This window comes from Herpailurus yagouaroundi, unplaced genomic scaffold (genome assembly GCF_014898765.1).
Source record: "Herpailurus yagouaroundi ecotype Mexico unplaced genomic scaffold, PumYag 100, whole genome shotgun sequence".
NCBI lineage: Eukaryota > Metazoa > Chordata > Mammalia > Carnivora > Felidae > Herpailurus > Herpailurus yagouaroundi.
The window spans coordinates 65121127-65140502 of NW_024412391.1; the positions used below are offsets into that span (position 1 = coordinate 65121127).

General features: G+C 37.0%; 1 protein-coding gene across 3 annotated transcripts in view; it reads right to left on the reverse strand.

The window, feature by feature from the left end:
- Positions 1–3163: 3163 nt before the first annotated feature.
- The window catches only part of ANKIB1 (ankyrin repeat and IBR domain containing 1), a 156107-nt gene continuing 139894 nt past the window's right edge, over positions 3164–19376 (reverse strand). For 2 of the 3 annotated variants that reach the window (XM_040472700.1, XM_040472702.1), the window contains exons 12-20: positions 19217–19351; positions 18199–18285; positions 18050–18116; positions 15540–15685; positions 14352–14530; positions 13491–13542; positions 9264–9378; positions 7293–7426; positions 3164–6950 (exon numbers count right to left, since the gene is read on the reverse strand). In XM_040472700.1, coding sequence (XP_040328634.1) covers positions 6210–6950; positions 7293–7426; positions 9264–9378; positions 13491–13542; positions 14352–14530; positions 15540–15685; positions 18050–18116; positions 18199–18285; positions 19217–19351 — 1656 coding nt within the window. In that variant the 3' untranslated portion in view covers positions 3164–6209. The remainder of the gene's footprint in view (positions 6951–7292; positions 7427–9263; positions 9379–13490; positions 13543–14351; positions 14531–15539; positions 15686–18049; positions 18117–18198; positions 18286–19216; positions 19352–19376) is intronic. The other variant, XM_040472703.1, reaches the window with a different exon arrangement.

Below are 19376 nucleotides of genomic sequence, written 5' to 3' on the forward strand. Positions count from 1 at the left end.
GTGACAATGGCCTCACACAGGTACCGTCTCTAGAATTGGAACTCTCTGCTCTCCCTGATCCGCAATCGTGTACCCGTCCTTTGTCTCTGGCTTCTCCACTTTACCACTTTCTCTCCAGCTGCTTTTGAGGGGGGGGGGGTAGTTTTCCTGTGCCCCCCCCCCCCCCCCCCGCCCACACACACATCCCCCTACTCCTGTCTCTGTCCTGTCTCCACAAGCAAAAACAGCTCCCTGCCCTCTGCGGCTTCTTTCTCCCCCAGTTCACCTCTCTGCACCACGTACCTGCTGAGTTCTGTGGTTCAGGTTGTGCGGGTTGTTGTGTTAATCCTCAGATCAGTTTTCTAGGTGTGCAGGATGGTTTAGTGTTGATCTGGCTGTATTTCATGGACGCGAGATGCAAAGAAAACTTCCATGCTGTTCCACCATCTTTGCTCCTGTCCCTGAGTATTATAGTTTTGATGTTGGAAGGGATGCGTGCCACTTCTAAATAATAGTTTTTAGCTATTTTTGACTTTGTATATAAGTTTTTGAATATATCATCTATAGCTTAAAGCACTATTTCCTGGGATTTGGTAGGAGTTTCTGCCGAGCAACTGAACCAAGTGCAGGCCTTACTGTGTACTGAGACCCCCCACTAAGCCATTACCTTTTTTTCAGATTGAAGTAATATATCAAAGTATTTCCTGAAGGGGGTACCTACTAATTTATTCATATAAAATTGAGATACTTACTTCCTTGGTTACTTGGTTACTCCCTTACTTCCAAGTTAGCTGTACTCTCAATTATACCTCTTCTAACATAATTTCTATTTGACTTGCAGGGCCTGTTTGGCCTGTGTTAATTTTCTAATTCCAGCTAACTCACTTCAAATTGGAGAGGTCATCCCAATGAGTCACAAGGCCTTCATGGGTCAGGCATTCAGTTTCAACAAGGGCCTAGCAGCAGGTTGATAGGTGAATTTCTCTAAAATGGTTGTACTTAGTGGCTGCATCAGGCAGGTGGCAATGTTGTGCTGGGAAATGGTCTGCATACTTTCACAGGAGTGATCTTCCTTTCTCCTGCTGGGGTTTCTTTTATTGTTTCTGTTGGACCACTGGAGAGGAGACAGCTGGGCTAACCGGGGAGCAATTTACATGCCCCACTGTTACTTCTCTGGGTATGGCAGTCCTCGAATGGGAGAAATTCCAGTGACAATTATGAGACAGGTAATCGTAAGCATTAACCCATCAATTCCACATTTGGATTTGGAACCTGCAACATTACACTGAATCACCCATAAGGCCCCACTCATAAGGGAAGGCCTCCCTTCTCTGCCGTGGAGCTTGTGCAAACAGTGTAAAATATGTGTGAGTTGGGAGCTATAGCAGGTGGTATATGGGTGCAGGATCCTGCTATCCCCCTACCAAGAGAGTGGGAAACCTGAGGAGGTGGGAGAGGCTAACCTGTGGGGAAGAAACTGAACTGTTGGCTTTTTTCTCCTTTAGCCCCTCACTCCAGGGTCAGTGCTCCAACTAGCTCTCCCATGGCAGTGGTGATGCCTGTCAGCATCCAGAGAGAACCAGGGCCCAGAGGCTCCTTTCTTCTCCACGTGCCACAATGTGTTTTACCCACATTGTGAGGGCCGCCTGCTCTACACTCTCAGGCAAGGCTTTGCATACACTTTTGCGGTTGAAGTGTCACGACTGCTTGCAGCCCAACCAAACGAACCTTTAAAGTTTTTGGTCTACCTAAAGCTTTCAATCAAAAAGCAAGTTTCTTATTGCTGACAGCATTTATTTTATGTTTGGGGGCTCCTTGACTCAGGAACTACAGCAATATAACCTTTCAGATAGGGTCACAGGAATTGCTGATTGCTTGTCATGAAAATGTTCCTTCCTCTGCCTGCCTGCAGGAATCACCAGCCATCAAGGTACCATTTGGGCAGCTTGTTTAATCCTAGCTTTTATGGTTAAGCCTTTAAACATTAGGTTAACTTCTGTTCAATAGTAAGTAGGACAGAGGGAAGCCTTTCTCCCTCACCCCCCACCTGTCACCTGGGTGAGAGCATTCACTACCAGGTAGATTCTGGTGAGTCTTAGATTCCCAAATCTGGCCCATGATTCCTCTTCCAGAAAAATCATGTTTCTGTCAGCATTCCATCCCCATAGCCAAAATTGCCAGGTCTGGGATTTGATTTTACCCTATCAGTAAGAACCAGTAAGTTGGCTGCTGACAGAAGACACAAGACTCCTGGGTCAGAGGTCAAGGATTTTATTTAGCATTCTTAACACAGCCTGCAGAATGAACATTAGCATGTTTGTTGCAGTTCCCATTGTCCCTAGATCCACACGGGCAATGCACTGGGCCCGGAGAGATGTCAAGCATGCAATTGAGAAACACAGGGTGAGGAATCCACTTTTACAGCAGGCCTACTCCCTGTCCTCAAGGTTACTAACTACATACATCCTGAGAAATACCCAGGCAAAACTGTTGTCAGCCCTGTGGTCTTGGCCCACCCAGCAAAGTGTGTAGGTGCAGAAGAGGTGCAACAGAACTGGACAGTCTTGTCTGACAGCTTTTCCAATATTGTGTTTTGTTTGTTCTTTCGTGTATTTCTCTTTCATCCTCTCTGTAAGTGGACGCCCTGTGCAGGCTAGGCCCTTGGGCAATAGCTGGCTACAAAATGATGTGTAGCCTAATCAAGAATGTTTTCAAATTATAGTTTCAAAAACTGAAGAAGGATAAGTCCTTTAAAAGTGTGCCCACCACTCAGTATGTCAGCCACCTGTCAGTCCTAAGTGGGACAGAGAGCTAAAGAAAACTTTTCTGGTCCATCTCTAAGAATTAGGACTACTGCCAGTTTCTAAAATAAGGACAGTCACATTATAGTCTGGAAACGGCCACTTGCATTTTTCTAGAAAGAAATCTATTCTGGTGAGAGGGTGATGACTGACAAGGCAGTAATATACCGTTGCTAAGGAGAAGACCCAATAATTATGCTGATGGTCCAAGGCTGACATAATATAACTCAGCCCAAGTGTAGAGCATGTGACAATTTTTTTTCTTACAGAGTTTTTATTTCAGCCTTAAAAAGACTCCCAAAATTTGTTATTTAGATTCCAAGATTTTACTCTTCAGAGATATACTAACTGTAACTGTTTTAAAATTACAAAGCGAACTTCAGTTAAGTCTCAGCTTTTAATTCATGACAGGTAATAAGCAACAACATTTGAGAACTAAAAGGAGAACAAAAATGAGATCGGTGGCTGCAATAAACAACATCTGAAGAATCATTCAGTAGATGGACATTAGTGATTAAGCTTCAGAGTCACATGATGAAAAACATAAATACATGACTAAGTAGTTATCCCTGGCAGACCCCACAAAGCCTGAAGTTCAGATGCAAAGGGCTGTTTTGGTAACTTAGAGGAGATAGAATAATACAATGATGGTGTTTCTATTCATTTGGCATAAACTCTTTTTCCTGTCCTAAGCAGTTTCACAAAACACCTTAAAATTCTATCTTTTCCTGTGTGTTTCTATTAAAGATTTCAAGGAAAAATCCTAACACTTTTCTCCTGAAAGTGATGAAAATAAAAGCACTGAAGTCACAATGTTTTAACACATTGTCATGCAGTGTTTCAGAGTTTATCTTTGGGGTATAAAATAGTAAGTGGGCTAGTGTAAAAAATATTATGCACTAATTAGTTACATGTAAGAACCAAATTAATCCCATTTTTTTGGAGAGAATTTAATTTGAAGAAAATCAGCTTCCTGACTTGGTTAAAACAAAGTCTATAATGTAATGAGACAAAAGTGAAGTAGTTTAAGTAATAAATGTTTAATCAAAGAATTTTACATATTAACAGCATTCATTTGGCCAAACATCTACACGTTTGTAGAATCCTACTGTATATAAAGTGGGAATGTATCAAGTATAGACTATGAAAGTGCAAATAACAAGTCAAGGTTAGAGTAATTTTTTTTTTACATTATAAAATTAACTTGTTTACAAAATAGGCTTTGCCAAACTTTATTTCTGAACTGTAAAGTCAATGACTGTGTTGTTTTTAAAATATGTACCAAGGAAATACAAATTGAATAATGATCATTTTTCATGCTCAGGAGATAGCACAGAAACAAAGGGTACTGCACAAGGCGCAAGGAACCAGAACCCATCACATACACTGTCTTCACACAGAGCACTCTTTCTCACCTTATTGCAGCTTCGCAAGACGCCTCAATGTGATACAAAGACTCTTTCTATTGAAAAGTTACAACTCGGTCTAAAAACTGATTGGTGTTGATATTTTTAATCCAAAATAAATTTGTAAAAAAATCCTTTAATGGACTGTTTCAGTTGAATATACAGTAATACACTGTAGACAAAGTCAATATTTTCCCCAACTAATTTACTGGGGATTGATATCACTGTTTCTGAAGACCGGGGAAATAAAAGCTAATGTGGACCTTTGATATCCATGGCCTAGGAGCGATTCACACACAGTTTATTCTAAGGGAACCCGGGGAATATTAAGTACTCTAATAGAGTGTCCTAGCCATATGAATTCCAAGTACAAGAGTTTCAGAAACCGGTTTTGGAGGAAAAAAAAAATAAAAACTGTAATCACAACTCACATGGATATCCATACTAATGTAACCTTTTACCCAGCCCAGGACTTGCCTGTACAAACTCAGTACTGAAATTTTGGTATCTGTAGATTTCTGGTAAGAATCTGGCAAAACATTAAATGGAGTGTTGCATATCTGTTTTGTTTATGTTACGCTAGTTTTGATAATATGTAAGTAAAACAGCCATTCCAACAGTTTACTCTAGTTTTAATTACACACTGTATCACTGTATCTTAATTACAACTAAGACCAGTATTTTCTTCACAGTAAGACACTGATAACTAGGAAGTTGATTTTTTTTTTCAACACTAAACAGTAATCACACAGCAAATGAGTATTGTGCAATAGAACAAACACATGTCAGCATTTGCTATTTAGGCAAACAAACCGATTGAACATTTAGTAGTTATATTTACTGTAAAGGCAAGGCCATGGGTGGTTTTATGGAGGTCTTTGCAATTCATAGCATAGTTACTTCAGAAGAGACACTGAAATTTCAATTACTCACTTATTTAACTGGCAACTATCCATTTAGTTAGGCAAAGGCACGGTAACATGTTGCGCAGGATGTTTTATTGAAATTTTTTAATAATTGTGGGATTTACTATAACTCATGAAAACTCCACTTTTTTTTCTATTTTATAAAACACCATTAAAAGTAATTGCACCCATTAGTAATTAGAATGCACTGTAAAAGTGTGAAAACAAAGAACTATGATTGCACTTCCAATAAAGTGTCTCTTAAAATACAGCACCGCTGTTGCTAATCAACTGTATTTTAATATTAAAATAAACTGTTTTTAACAGCAGCATTAGGTTTAGTTAACTTAAGCTACAGGCTACATTTATTTAAATGCAGTCTCCATGGCAACAAAAGCCCATTATATTCTGGTACCAAGTGGCACCTTTAACTCCCGAGAAGGCTGAGACTACTCTGGAGCCCTCTAGGACACTGCACACCTAAACGCCTTGTTAGTGCACGAGTCAGTTTGGCACAAGTGGACTGGAAATAGACATGAAAAGAAATCTTTGATTCATGTGAATATTAAAACTACACTGTGGTAGACGTAGCACTAAAGAGATGCCTTGGATACCTCAATTCACACCGCTCAGACAAAAAGGAATAAAGTTATAGAAGAGCACAAAGAGATTGAGGAACAACATGTTATTAGATCTGTCCAAAATAACTTCTAAAATGAAGAAAACTTTTTTCTTTAAAAGAGGAAAAAACCACCCAAGGATTAGGGAGTAAGCCTTTAATTTAAACATTCAATTTAAGTATCGCTGACTTTAGGCTAAACAGAGGACTGCATTTTCTCACAATGTGGAATCTAGACTATTTATTCCATTTGTGTTTCTCTTACTCTTCTTTTTTGTCAGCACAAAGGGGAAAAGCTATCCAATTAAATACAAAAGAAATTCCCTCTAAGGTAATAATCAGAAATGAAGCTACCATTCAAGGGAACTCCTTCGTATTCAATACTAATGTCAGTGGTTTATAACTGAGTTGGAATTAAGTGGATCAAGTCTCTACAAAGCATACTCCACTAGAATACCATCTGTACCTGTGATTCGTTTAGAGCCCAGAGGTGTGCAGTTCACACTAAATGTACTTGTTCAAGCCAGTCACTTGAGGTCTGAGGTGTTTGGCTTGAAGCATCTGAACCATCCCCATTGTTGGCTGCCTCATTACTACTAATGCCAGCTTGAGATGCTGCTTCCCCAGCCAGAGTATTTTCTTCCAAAGGATTTTCTTCTTCTATTTGGGTTCCTCTACCTTCACTGACCACGGCATCTTCAAACACTGAATCTTCTGGTGGCACCAGCTCCACATCCCTCTTACCTTCTGATTCATCTTTGACACAGGGGAGCTGGGGATCTGCACTGATTTCTGTAACTGCTGGAGGAATCAGGGCGATACTCTGAGGATTCATGTCATGAAACCAAGCCATGATGTTGCCAAGAAGATTGTCATTGATGTTGGCATCCTGGCCAGCTGAGTCAGGGTCACTGGATGAGGGATAGAATTCACTTCTCGCCTCACTGAGAGGGTGTGAACTCAGAGTGTCAGTTGAAAATGGGTCACTCTCTGCTCCTAATCTCATGAGGCTGTCACCAAGTTCCAACAGCTCAGAGCTGCTCAGTGCAGCCCGAGGGCTATCTGTGTTCCTGGGGACTGAGTCTAGTCTGGAAGGTAAAGAGGTGCCTATCGCTCCTAAGGATGCTTCATTATTGAGGAAGTCTCTATTTTCCTCATCAATGGCCAGCCCGGATTCTTGCAATGACAATTGTATTGCAAGAAGTATATTGGGATCATCTTCATCCAAGGAACTCAGAGCCTGAGGCAACAGAAAGTTAAATCACTTTAAAATTTAAAAGGAAAAATTATTTAACCTAATGAAGTTTACCAACTATTCTTTCACCAGATAAATAATACTACCTCTATTTATACAGAATTATTGCTTTATCTACTCAAATCTTAATTTTTTCCTTGTCCATGCTAAAGAGAAAAAAAATTCCTTAAGATAACTCTGACATTTAGGAATCTTTTCCTGTAGTACATCTCTGAAACAAAGATTTTTAATGAAAGGAAGAAAAAGAGCAATAAAGTAAAAATAGGAAGTCAGGCTAAACAGAGAAAGAGCAAAAACAGGAACAATGAGGCTGCCCACAAAGGCTACCTGAAGAGAGTCCTGGTTTTCAGAGCGACTGGCAGGGGTGTAGTCACGCAGGGAAGAGCTGTGCAGCACGCTCATAGATGCGGAACTTACCACAGAGGCACCCGGCCTGCGGCCACTGCCACCATCTGGGATGTCTGTTTCAAAGCAAGTGGAACCAGAGACAATCCAGTCATACAAAACTTCACACATGTTTTTTGCACTTATTTTTTTAATTTTTATGTTAGCAAGCAGGGGAGAGGGGCAGAGGGACAGAGAGGGAGAATCTTAAGCAGACTCCACACTCAGCGCAGAGCCCAATGCGGGGCTCAATCCCACAACCATGGGATCATGAGCCAAAATCAAGAGTCGGAAGCTTGGGGCGCCTGGGTGGCTCAGTAGATTCAATGTCCAACTCTTGATCTCTGCTCAGATCATGATCTCACAATTTGTGGGTTTGAGCCCCATGGTGGTGGGCTCTGTGCTGACAGGGTGCAGCCTGCTTCAGATTCTGTGTCTTCCCCTCTCTGCCCCTACCAGGTGCATGCCCATGTGCTGTCTCTCTCAAAATATATAAATAAGCTTTAAAAAAAAAAAAGATGCTCAGTGGACTGAGCCATCCTGGCACCCCGACACATCTTTTTATTTTAGTCAATAATTTCTCTTTCAGTGCTGGTGAAAACCTGTGTTCACATGTTCACTTAATCTTTCAGAGATTCTCCTCCCTGTATGTCTCATCAAAATATATCTAATATTACCACTTCAAACACGATTGCTCTTTACGTTTTTGTTTGCATTACATATGGTTCTATTCATAAATGCAAGTGCTACCACCACTCTTTTTTTCTTAAGCAATAACAAATAAAGGTATTTTAGTTTTCAAAGTTCTTAAAACTAAAGAATTTTGGAATTACAATAGCCTGAAGAACAAATCTTTAGGTTCATTGATCCTGATTTATTAAATATAATCTGCTGACATAAGAATTTGAAGATTTTCCATTAAGAATTTAACATTTAAAAGTTGATAATCAAAATAATTGATTTCTAGAGGCACCTGGGTGGCTCATTCGGTTAAGTGTCTGACTTTGGTTCAGGTCATGATCTCACAGTTTATGAGTTCAAGCCCTGCATAGGGCTCTGTGCTGACAGCTCAGAGCCTGGAGCTTGCCTCGGATTCTGTGTCTCCCTCTCTCTCCCTGCCCCGCCCCTGCTCACATACTCCTCCTCTCTCTCTCTCTCAAAAATAAACATTAAAAAATAAATTTTAAATGGTTTATTTCAGAAATTTTCTTTTAAAGAATGTTAATGGGAGAAGTGAAGCTAAGAGGAAAATATTCCATGAACACAGTAACAGTGATCAACAGCTACAATTTATTGAGTGCTCTCTAGGTGTTACTAGTGCTTAATTAAGGGTTTTATACACATTATCTCATTTAATGCTCACAATGAGCCCACAATGTGGCACTGTTTTTATTGCTTCTTAGAATGAGGAGACTAAATCTTAGAGAGGTTAAGTCAACTTGACTAAAGTCTTACACTGATACATAGAGATGGGGTCATGAATGCAGGTTCCAGCTGACTCCACAGCCCATGTTCTTTTTTTTTTTTTTTAATGTTTATTTATTTTTGAAAGAGACAGTGAGCGAGCAAGTGCAAGTGGGAGAGGGGCAAAGAGAGAGGGAGACACAGAATCTGAAACAGGCTTCAGGCTCTGAGTTGTCAGTACAGAGCCCAATGCAGTGCACAAACCCACGAGCTGTAAGATCATGATCTGAGCCAAAGTCGGATGCTTAACCAACTGAGCCACCCAGACGCCACTCCACCGCCAATGTTCTTAACCTCTCTGGTTTTATGTATCCTGTGACATTCAAAGCATCTGCATATTGATTATATATCTACACTACAAACTATTTCACAAACATTTAAATTTGCCAGTTTTAAGAATAAATTCAAGAGAACTAAAAAGACTAAAACCGAGCCAACTTAAGAGCTTACCTAAAGTGCTTTCACTCGGCTCATCAGGGTCTGGAGGGTTACTGAGCAGACTGTGCACATCTCCTCGACGGCGTTGTTGTCTGTGCCTCCTCCGATACTGAAATTCAGCATATTCCTGCATAAACCAAAGGTTATAAAATACAGAAGAGCATGCAATTTTTTTAATGCAAATAAAACACACACTTTTTTTCCAGGAAAAAAAAAATGTGTGATTTTATATACATATAAAGTCACTTGGCATTAACGAAAGAAACTTCAGGTTTTGCCATGCCAAGGAAACAGAAAAGGTAAAATGGAAAAAGAAAAATTTTAAATAGTCATTACAACTGCCTGGATAAATTGGGAATACTTGCAAGCTCCAATGCCAGGGCAGAACTGAGCCTTTTTCATATGCCTGGGTCTTGTTACATAATGTTTAACACCATAACGATTTTGCTAATATACGTTAGGCTTTTATTAATATAAGCTAGGCTCTTGGAGGTCTGGTTTTTAAAAAGTGACTGTGATATATGCAACAGAAAGGGAAAAAAAAAAGAGTGTACACTACCAATTGCTTATCAGACTATGAAATTTTGTATTCCTTGGGACTACAGCATATCATACTCACAAGTTAAATGATTAAAAGAAAAATGTGAAATTAGCTTTAAAATAAGATGTTACTTGGCTTCCTTCCTATATTAGTTAATATGTGGGGCTATCTACAACACAGGCAGAGGGCATATGGGAAGGATGAAGGTATGGGTGGAGGCAGAACCTGGGACCACCTGCTACTACCTGGGTATACACATACTTTTCCAGGTTTTAGTGACAGAAGAGATTAGAAGAGAGGCCAGTCAGTGTGCATGACACTAGCACAGATAGGCTGATTTTGAGAATCATTATGGAATCTTTCAGTGATAAACACAAATCTACTCAGGTTTATGATCATCCTGGTTACCCTAGGATATTCAATATGTTTATGTTGTGAAAGTACTAGAATAAAAACAAAGACAAGTTTTTACATCATAAATAATACTTTCACATCACACTACTCTGGTTAAATTTATTTAAACTCCATTTATGTAAACAAGCAGTTGGAGTCCAATATGAAATGGGAGGCATCCTACCAGGTTAGAAACCAAGAAAGATCCTACAGGTTCTCAGAGGGATTATTTAGGTTCTTTAAAATTTACTGCTGAGCTGTGGTATGAGTTCTTCCTTTGCTGGAGGCCCATGATCCCAAACTGGATAACTATTATGTGTCATCATGGTTCACTAGATCACTGAGGAACACTGCATTTCTTAGCCAAAGATGGCATGAAAATTTTATTTCAGTTCAAGGTTTATATTTAAGGACAATTTGCTTCCTTTGTACACTTGAATACAGTACAAAAAGTTATTCTGAATTAATAGTAAACTATTAGTTTGGTTACTATTACTATTACTATTAGTTAGTAATAGTAAACTATTACTAACCACATAATACACATATTTCCAATTTAAGAAAACTAAAATTTGGGTTAAAAACAACCATAAAAGAGGGGTGCCTGGGTGGCTCAGTCGGTTAAGCATCGACTTCGGCTCAGGTCATGATCTCACAGTTCGTGGGTTGGAGCCCCGTGTCAGGCTCTGTGCTGTCAGCTCAGAGCCCGGAGCCTGCTTCAGATTCTGTGTGTCCCTCTCTCTCAAAAATAAATAAAACATGAAAAAAATTTTTTTAAAAACAACCATAAAAGAAACTTGTTATAATTACTCTGATGGTAAACCCAATAGCATTCTCTCATGATGCAATAGGCTTAAAAAAACTGATCTCATAAAATTAAACCTATCTGAAAATTTCTAAGAATTCCTAGATTTTTATGTAAGCATATGAAAAAGCTTTAGTTGTGGTACTCCAAAAGGTTGAAGAGTGTTAAGGTTACAGACAAGACTGAGAAATTTTAAGATTTATAGGAGAAAAAGCTGCTAGGAGCTTTTTGTTGAGCACTAATTTATTGAGCACCAAATTTATCAGTGACTTAAAGAGATGCTTTAATCCTTCTAGAACTTCCATGGGGTAGATGCTGTCATCCATATTTTACAGATGAGAAGTTAAGGAAGAATGGGGAGCCTAAAGTGTAATAAGTTCCAGAGCTAGACCTTGAATTCAGGTGTCCCTCAGACTTTAACACTATGCTCTTTCCTCTGGGCTCCACTGCCTTTAAAGTGGTACAAAATACTTATGATTGTCACTGACTCAATTTAATTAAAAAAGGAGAAAGATGGAATTAACTTGACTGGAATAATATAAATTCAACCTAAAAGTCTATTGAAGTTTGGTAACACTAATTTTTTTTTTTCCAAAGTATATATGAAGGCAAAGAGTTAATTTTTAAAGATATTATTTTGGCAGTTACTTGATAGAATTTTAGAGTTTCACACTGTAGAGTAATTCTTTAGACTTGCAATAAGGTTTACATAAGCTTGGTGTTTCAATGTGTCAAAGACTTTAAAGAAAAATAAAAGTAGTTAAAAAATTCTTATAAAACTTATGAACACATAAAAATAAATTTAAGAAGGAAATGTTACTTATACTTTCATAATTCTCAATCTCTGGAGAACAAGAGCTCGATAATTTTATTCATAAATATTCACATGTGAGGTAGCAAGCTTTCCTGTTTTTTACAAAATGAATCTGTGTCAGTCACATTAGTAGGTCCTCAATATTCAAGGACAAATATTTAGGATTCCTAAAGTTACTGTCAGAGCTAGAAGCTACAAGAAGCTAGCTACATGTAGCTAGAAGCTACATGTACAAGTGTACATGACTATGAGTACACTGGTAAAGGTTTTATTTTTGCTCAAATAAAGCTAAATTGTTTTCTACCCTGAAATACTGAAATCTCTAGTACTCTTTTTTTCATAACTGAAGCTTGTTTTTCATGCTTTTAGGTAGAAATTTTCCATAACATCCTCAAAGTTGTAATAGAATAATAAGCATAGCATAGAAAAAGGTTCATAATTTATTTTATAACAGTTTCAGTAATATATTAAAGTCTTTATGCAATTTAAGTGAATTAAAAATTTTCCATATCAGAGCTCAAAGCACAAATTGTTTTCTCAAGTCAGTATTTTCTTAGATATATCTACCAATACAACAGGCCACAAGGTGATTGCAAGTATCCTCAGTAGCTGAAAAGACAAAGTATCTGTTTCAAATAATCCACAGTCATTTCTGGATAATTTCATTCTCCTTCAGTTGAAGACAACAAATGCGCTATAAATTATAAAGTTTCACTGTTTGTCCTGCTCCCTTCTAAGAACTAAGTTAAAAGGTTATTGTAACATAAACACCAGATAGTATACTGTTTTAGAGAATAAGGAAGGAGAGACAGAAGTAGAGATAACTGCTAAAACCATTTAAAATCAGACTCAACAGGAACAGTGGCAATTTAAATCTCAGAAAATAGCAATGTGATTAAGATTTTCACTCTATCTTATTTGTGGGAATTGCTACTTGTAGTGTTAGTATTTTAGACTGCATTTTATTTATTTACTTTTAAAGATTTTATTTTTAGGCAATATCTACACTCAACGCAGGGCTTGAACTCATGACCCCGAGACCAAGAACTAATAAAGTTCTTGGTGACTGAGCCAGTCAGGCACCCCTTAGACTATTTGTATCTTAAAATCTATCAATAACAACTAAAAAAAACAAAAACAAACAAAAAAAATCAAGACAAAAAAACCAAGAAGAGGGTGAAAATCTTAAAGAGCAGAAAGCAATTAAGCAAAGCATTTTTTCTGCATAAACATTATTAATGTCAAGTTTCCACCTTAGAAACTGATTTATAAATCAATTCAATCAGGTTGTTGCAGTAACTTAAAAAAATAGACTGTGCAGGTTTTTCATAGATTCAGACTGAAACAAGATTATGACAAAAAATGCATTTCTAATAAATAAAATTTATACTCATTAACCAATTTGAAAATACACTCCAAAATATATGCTATATGTTAGCCTTAATTGTGACTGTTCAGTAATTACAAATAATAAAAAGGAGGATGCATTTAACAATGTGATGATAATCCAATACCACAAATGGCTAAATGCAGGCTCTGCTGAGGCATTTTTATTATATAAGAAAGAGAAAACATTGCCAACAATCTCAGTAGGATTTAGAATAGGTAAGGGTGGAAATGCAAGCAAGATATCACTAAGGAAAAATATAATTAAAAAACGAAACAAAACCCCCGCAAAACAATTACCTCAGGTGATGCAAATCCTAAATATTCCCAATCCCATGTTCCACCAGCAAAGCTACAAAGAAATTGGACATACCATTTGATTTATTATCAGCACTACAAAGTATGAACAATCAGACCCTTGCCCATTGAACATTATTTTTAATTCCTCTGCTTGCAACTTGCTTAACCAAAGTACACCAACTACTGAATATAATTAAAATGATCTTTCAATTATTTCTTTCAAATTCTAATTGTGTAAAATAGTATAAAAATAAAAATCATCATGTTATAACAGTATTTTATGATTGCTTCTATTTTTATGTGTTTATGTAAAAATAGGGTCAAAGGAATTTCTAATGAGTATAATTGTTATGAAGAAAACATGCTTTAATTTATAGTGGCAGAAATAGTGTAAGTATCTGAAACAACCAAAACTCAGCTGTTCTTTATTGGATGAATATGAATCACTTAAATTATTAACATGAGATTTCTAATTTCTTTATAAGCTCTTACATAAAAATATAAATATAACAAGTTGGCAAGGCTTTCAACTTTGACACTGTAAGGTGTTTATGACTATCATATCACTACATACATTAAATATTTGAAGTGATGCATTAGAATATTCTGAATTATGAGTTCAATGAAGTGTGAAATTAACCTAATTTATTCCAAGAAAGTACACAATGACAAAAAATGAAAAAAAACTGAAATAGTTCTGTGGGTGAAAATCACCAAAAAGAAGTTAACATGCTTTTATCAGCTATCCATATTTAAGTATAGGTAACTTCCAGGAATATAAACCCTAGTTAGATAAAAAATAAACCTGGTGGCATTTGTGGCTGGGGCTAGGATAATTTCCACAGTGTGCATCTTTTTTACCTGCGCCTTGGAGCTTCTGGTGAGTCTGCAGGAGCAACTCCCCGAGCCACAGATGCCAGGAATTCTTGTCTCTTCTGCTGTACAAGGCATGCTGCCTTGATGATCTTGTGGCGGGGTGTACGAAGGTAAGGCCTATTGACTTTTTGGGCAAGGTCTTCAGTGACCATTTCTAGGTCTGTCTATGGTTAAGAGAGAAAAAAGAAGGATTATAGGCCGAGTACGTTAGTCAATTGCAAATCCATGGTCTATCTGGTTTCTCAGTTAAATCTAACTCTTTTGAAGTCAGAAATTAATCCAAATTATAAAATAACTTCCTATTTGACACATACTCCTTTTTTACAAATTTCACAAAAATAGCACTCATTTGATAGACATTTATAACAATGTAGAAATGGTATGGATTACAAAGACATAGTATACCAGCTGTCTACAGGAAATTTATCATTTGTCTATGTGAAAAAAAAAGTAAATTTCAAGGCACTACACATGCAAACACATGACTGTGTAGTGTAGATGTAGACCAAATGTAAATGCTGAAGGAATCTGAGGCAAGGCAAGACCCCTGTGATCTGGGGTTAGGTCTGAAAAGCTTCATGGAGAAAATTAATATTAAGCTTTTAAAAGAAATGTAGGATATACATTAGTAGAGAGCAGTTCAAAGGGGTGACATGAAAATTGTAGCAAGAGAAGAAAGTTTGGTGGATTAAAAAAAAAAGACTGTACAATGAAGTTGGTTAGCCACAGTGATGTCACTTGGCTTAGGTGTTTTTGTTTTTAAATGCTGTAACTTTTTCAATTGGACTTTTAATATAAACTGGTAAATAGCAACTTTCCCATCTTGTATGTAATATGGTTTCATCTTTGAAGATAAAATTTCTAATTACATAATCAGAATTAGGCCATATTTCAACATCAGCCAGTGTAAAACAAACAAATGTGGTAGGAAATGTTTGCTCAGTCAATAGCTCAGAATTGACTCAGATCTTACAGTGGCAAATTTAAATATAAAAAAATTTCAGTTTATTACTGGTTAACTTTTCCTTTATTTAAAAAACAATTCTAAAAATGAAAACAAAATTGTTTAGTGGTCACACCCAAATAAGATAAAACTTAGTTATGTGGTTGAAAAAGGACAAAATCTTTTTTATAATAACTGCATTTAAATTTAATTTTAAAAAGATATCTTACTTGCATGAGTTCAAAAATTTCTTTCTTTGTGCTTTTAGGTTCTAAGAAAAATCCATATGGATAAGAACACTTGAGAATGCGTCGAGTTTTTAAGAGCACATGAACTGCATCTTCAATGAAAGTGGTATCTGGACAGCCTCCTTCAGCTATAAAGTAAATCAGGCACAGTGAAAAAAAACTGTTTTGCAAATATGCTGTTATACTATTAAATGACTGAGTTTTCTTAAAAAAACACTCACAACAAAGGATCTCTGGGAAGAAACTGAAGTAGCTGTATGATAGTAATAATTTGGACGACTAAAAACCTACACAAAACATTCATGTGTGGCTTGTATACATTTATAAATGAAGCACACACTGCAGCTACCTAGGAGCACTAATGGCAATCATGAAGGAATGTGTACACCAAGTCTGGATTCTGTTCTTACCCTGTTGGTTAAACAAATCTAGCTTTAGGTCAACTCCTCTTCACTATGTTTTTCAGGTTATCTTTACTGAAACTTTGCTGATTAAGAGATAGGGGCACCTGGGTGGTTCAGTCAGTTCAGCGTCCGACTTCTGTTCAGGTCATGATCTCACAGTTCACGAGTTCGAGCCCTGTGTTGGGCTCTGTGCAGACAACTCAGAGCCTGGAACCTGATTTGGGTTCTGTGTCTCTCTCTCTCTTTGCCCCTCTCCCGCTCATACTCTGTCTCTCTCTCTCAGAAATAAATAAAACATTAAAAAATTAAAAAAGAGTTAAAAACAAAGGCGGGTGGTGTCTGGCTGGCTCAATCCGAACAGCATAAGACTCTTGATCTTGGGGTCATGAGTTTGAACCCCACATTAGGTGTACAGATTACTAACACAAATAAACTAAAAAAAAAAAAAAAGGAATTAAATGCCCTGGTAAGTTGTTTGCTAGGAAAAAAAAAATAGCCTAATTATGATTATGCTTCTGCAAAAAAAACATTGTAAGAAAAAGATATTATGGAGGGACAACTAGAAAACTAATGCTAGTAAATAAAATATATCAAGGAGAGAAAGAAAGGGAGGAAGACTGAGGAAAACAGGAGGTGAAACTGCCTTAATACTGAGACTATTCCTTTTCCAAGTATCATTATAACATTCTACCTTTCTCCTTTAACTGCAAATAAAGGGAAACTAAGCAGTAGAATCTAGATTCATAAGTACTTTTGAAAATAAGATTATTCTGCATGCTCGTGGAAAGAAATTACATGTGTACGTACACACACTGATATATACAGACTATTCCAAAATACCTACCCTATAAGAGGGATCTGAACTAAGATGTAAAAAAGGAAAAACAAAACAAAACAAACACCATCCCCCACTATGACATGTGTGAGAAGTATGTGAAGGTTTGTTTCTTAAACCTTTCCAATTCTTACATCATTTAATGTATCTTATTATGTTGTCTAGAACCACCAGAAGGTTCAATATAAGCAGTAATTCACACCTACAGATATTTACTAAATGTTTGCTATGTGTCAGGCATTGTTGTAAGTATTAGGGACAGCCTGAAAGAGACAAAAATCCTTGTTCGAAGAAATGTAAAATGTGTGAGGGTTTTGTCCTTTCAATTTTCACTGTGGACAGTACCTCAAGAGTTTGATAATGGCAATATAGTTACATCATTACCAAAGTCTAAAAACTAGTAATTAACAAGGAGACAAAGCTGCTATTGATACTTTTTCTCCTACTCTAATTTATTTAATTTATGCTTACTATCTTAATTAGGGAATTACCCTCATGAAAAGGGGCTTTTTATAAACTAGAGCAAATACAATTACAATTGCATTTTTAGGCTGAAAACCTTTTATATATAAGTTATGATTATTTTAAAAATGTGACTTTTTAAAACAAATATGGTAGAACCTATGCTCTGTGTGGTCATTGTGAGATATTATATTTTAATGATGCAAACAATTCTTAATCCAATTTAGGAATTTTTTTGGATTTCCATCTTAGGATCTGTAAGTCAGCCCTATCACGTCTTTGCTTTTAGACTCCGATGTGCATTATTTATCAGTGAGATGATTTCTCCCAAAATTGTACTTGACTTCCATCCCATTAGGCACTCTGCTAAATTTTCTCAAGAAACTTTGGGACTTCAGTCACACTACAGTTGGGGGGGGGGGCATGTGAATCTTGCTCTTTTGACTATGTCAGGGATGCTTTTTAGGCCCTTTTAGGGCCCATCCACTGTTTCTGATATTGTAGAACATTAGCAGTGGCGCAGAGGAAGCAAAACTATGATGTATGTTTATCTGCTAATAGCACAGACTACATTAAGAGGAGCATATGAGGTAGTCTGGGTAGAAAATCTAATTACAGGGGACTCAGCTGCTGAGATGCACTCTGGGCTTCAGAGAACTCTAAGCAGTACCAGAATGAGCTAATGGAGATCATGTTTTCCTTGAAGGGCCTTAACCTCCTACCAATTAAGTGACTTAAGCATGGAAAAGGCTATTTTATATTAATTATCACACATACCACTTATAACTTACTTTCTTTGAGAGCTCTACTCAATTGCTCCATCTTTTCTTTGGCTGTTTTAAGAAGGCGTTGTTCTAACTAAAGGAATAGAAATACATAATTTATGTAATTTTATTTACAACAGTATAATTCAGAGCATTTGAAATGATTTGGGACATACCTGATAGCTATGCTCATGGTTTTTAAATCTTGTATAATAGTGCATAAATCTGTCAAGTTCCTGAAATCGTTTGTGTTTTTTCTCAGCCTAGGAAACAAAAGTCCATAAATGACTTTTATAAATAAAATACTAGCTATTAAGATTGGGGACTTTTGTCACTTAAAATTTTTATTAGTAATAGGTAATTGTGCATACCGATTTGCTGATTATTTTATTGAGAGAAAAAAAAAAACAACAGTACATTTTTAAGGCTACCAGAACAAAGTCTTGCATTTGTATTCTCTGTGATAAACCATTGAATCTATGATCCCAGAATGTAAGGCAAAGATGCCTCTCGAGACCTTCATTTATCAGATCTTCGATGTTTTACTACGTTGCTTGTTCCTCTGGGCTGAATTGTCTCCCCCCAAAATTCATGTTGAAGCCTTAACCCCCAATGTGACTGACTGGATTTGAAGACAGGGCCTATGTATGAGGTGATCATTAGGGTGGGGCTTTAATCCAGTAGAATTAGTGCTCTAATAAAAAAAGAAAGAGACACCAGAGGGTTCTCTCTCTCCATACCACGTGAGGACATAGCAGAAAGAGAGCCAGCCCTCTGCAAGCCAGGAAGGGAGTCAACTACCAGAAATCGAATTGGCAGGAATCTTGATCTAGGCTCCAGAACTGTGAGAAATACCTTTCTGTTATTTAAGCCACTCACTTTATGGTATTTTGTTATGGCAGCCAAGCAAAGAGATTTATTATATGCTATAACATAATACTGTATTGTTGACATTATGCTAAAACTGTTAAGTCATTACAGAGACAGGGATATCTGAGACTTACCTCTACCAATATAAAAAAAAAAGGAATATTAAAAAAAAAAAAAGCTCTCAAGTTGATAGACCTATTGTGTTTAAATTAAAGGCTACTATAAAGGCCTCATTATAACAAAGATAGGAAAAGAAGAAATGCAAAATACTTGCAATGGTATTAAGTGGCTTAGCCAGAGGCCTTAATTTAAACAGTTGTTTACCTCCACAGTCATTTCTTTGGATTGCTCCTCCACATGTTGAATGACTTCATAGCGAGTACATCTGTAATAACCTCCTGTGGAAGAACTATGTTTTTTCCATTCTTCTAGGCAAATCCAGCAAAAGTCATACTTGCACTTCAAAAGAAAACATATATGCAAA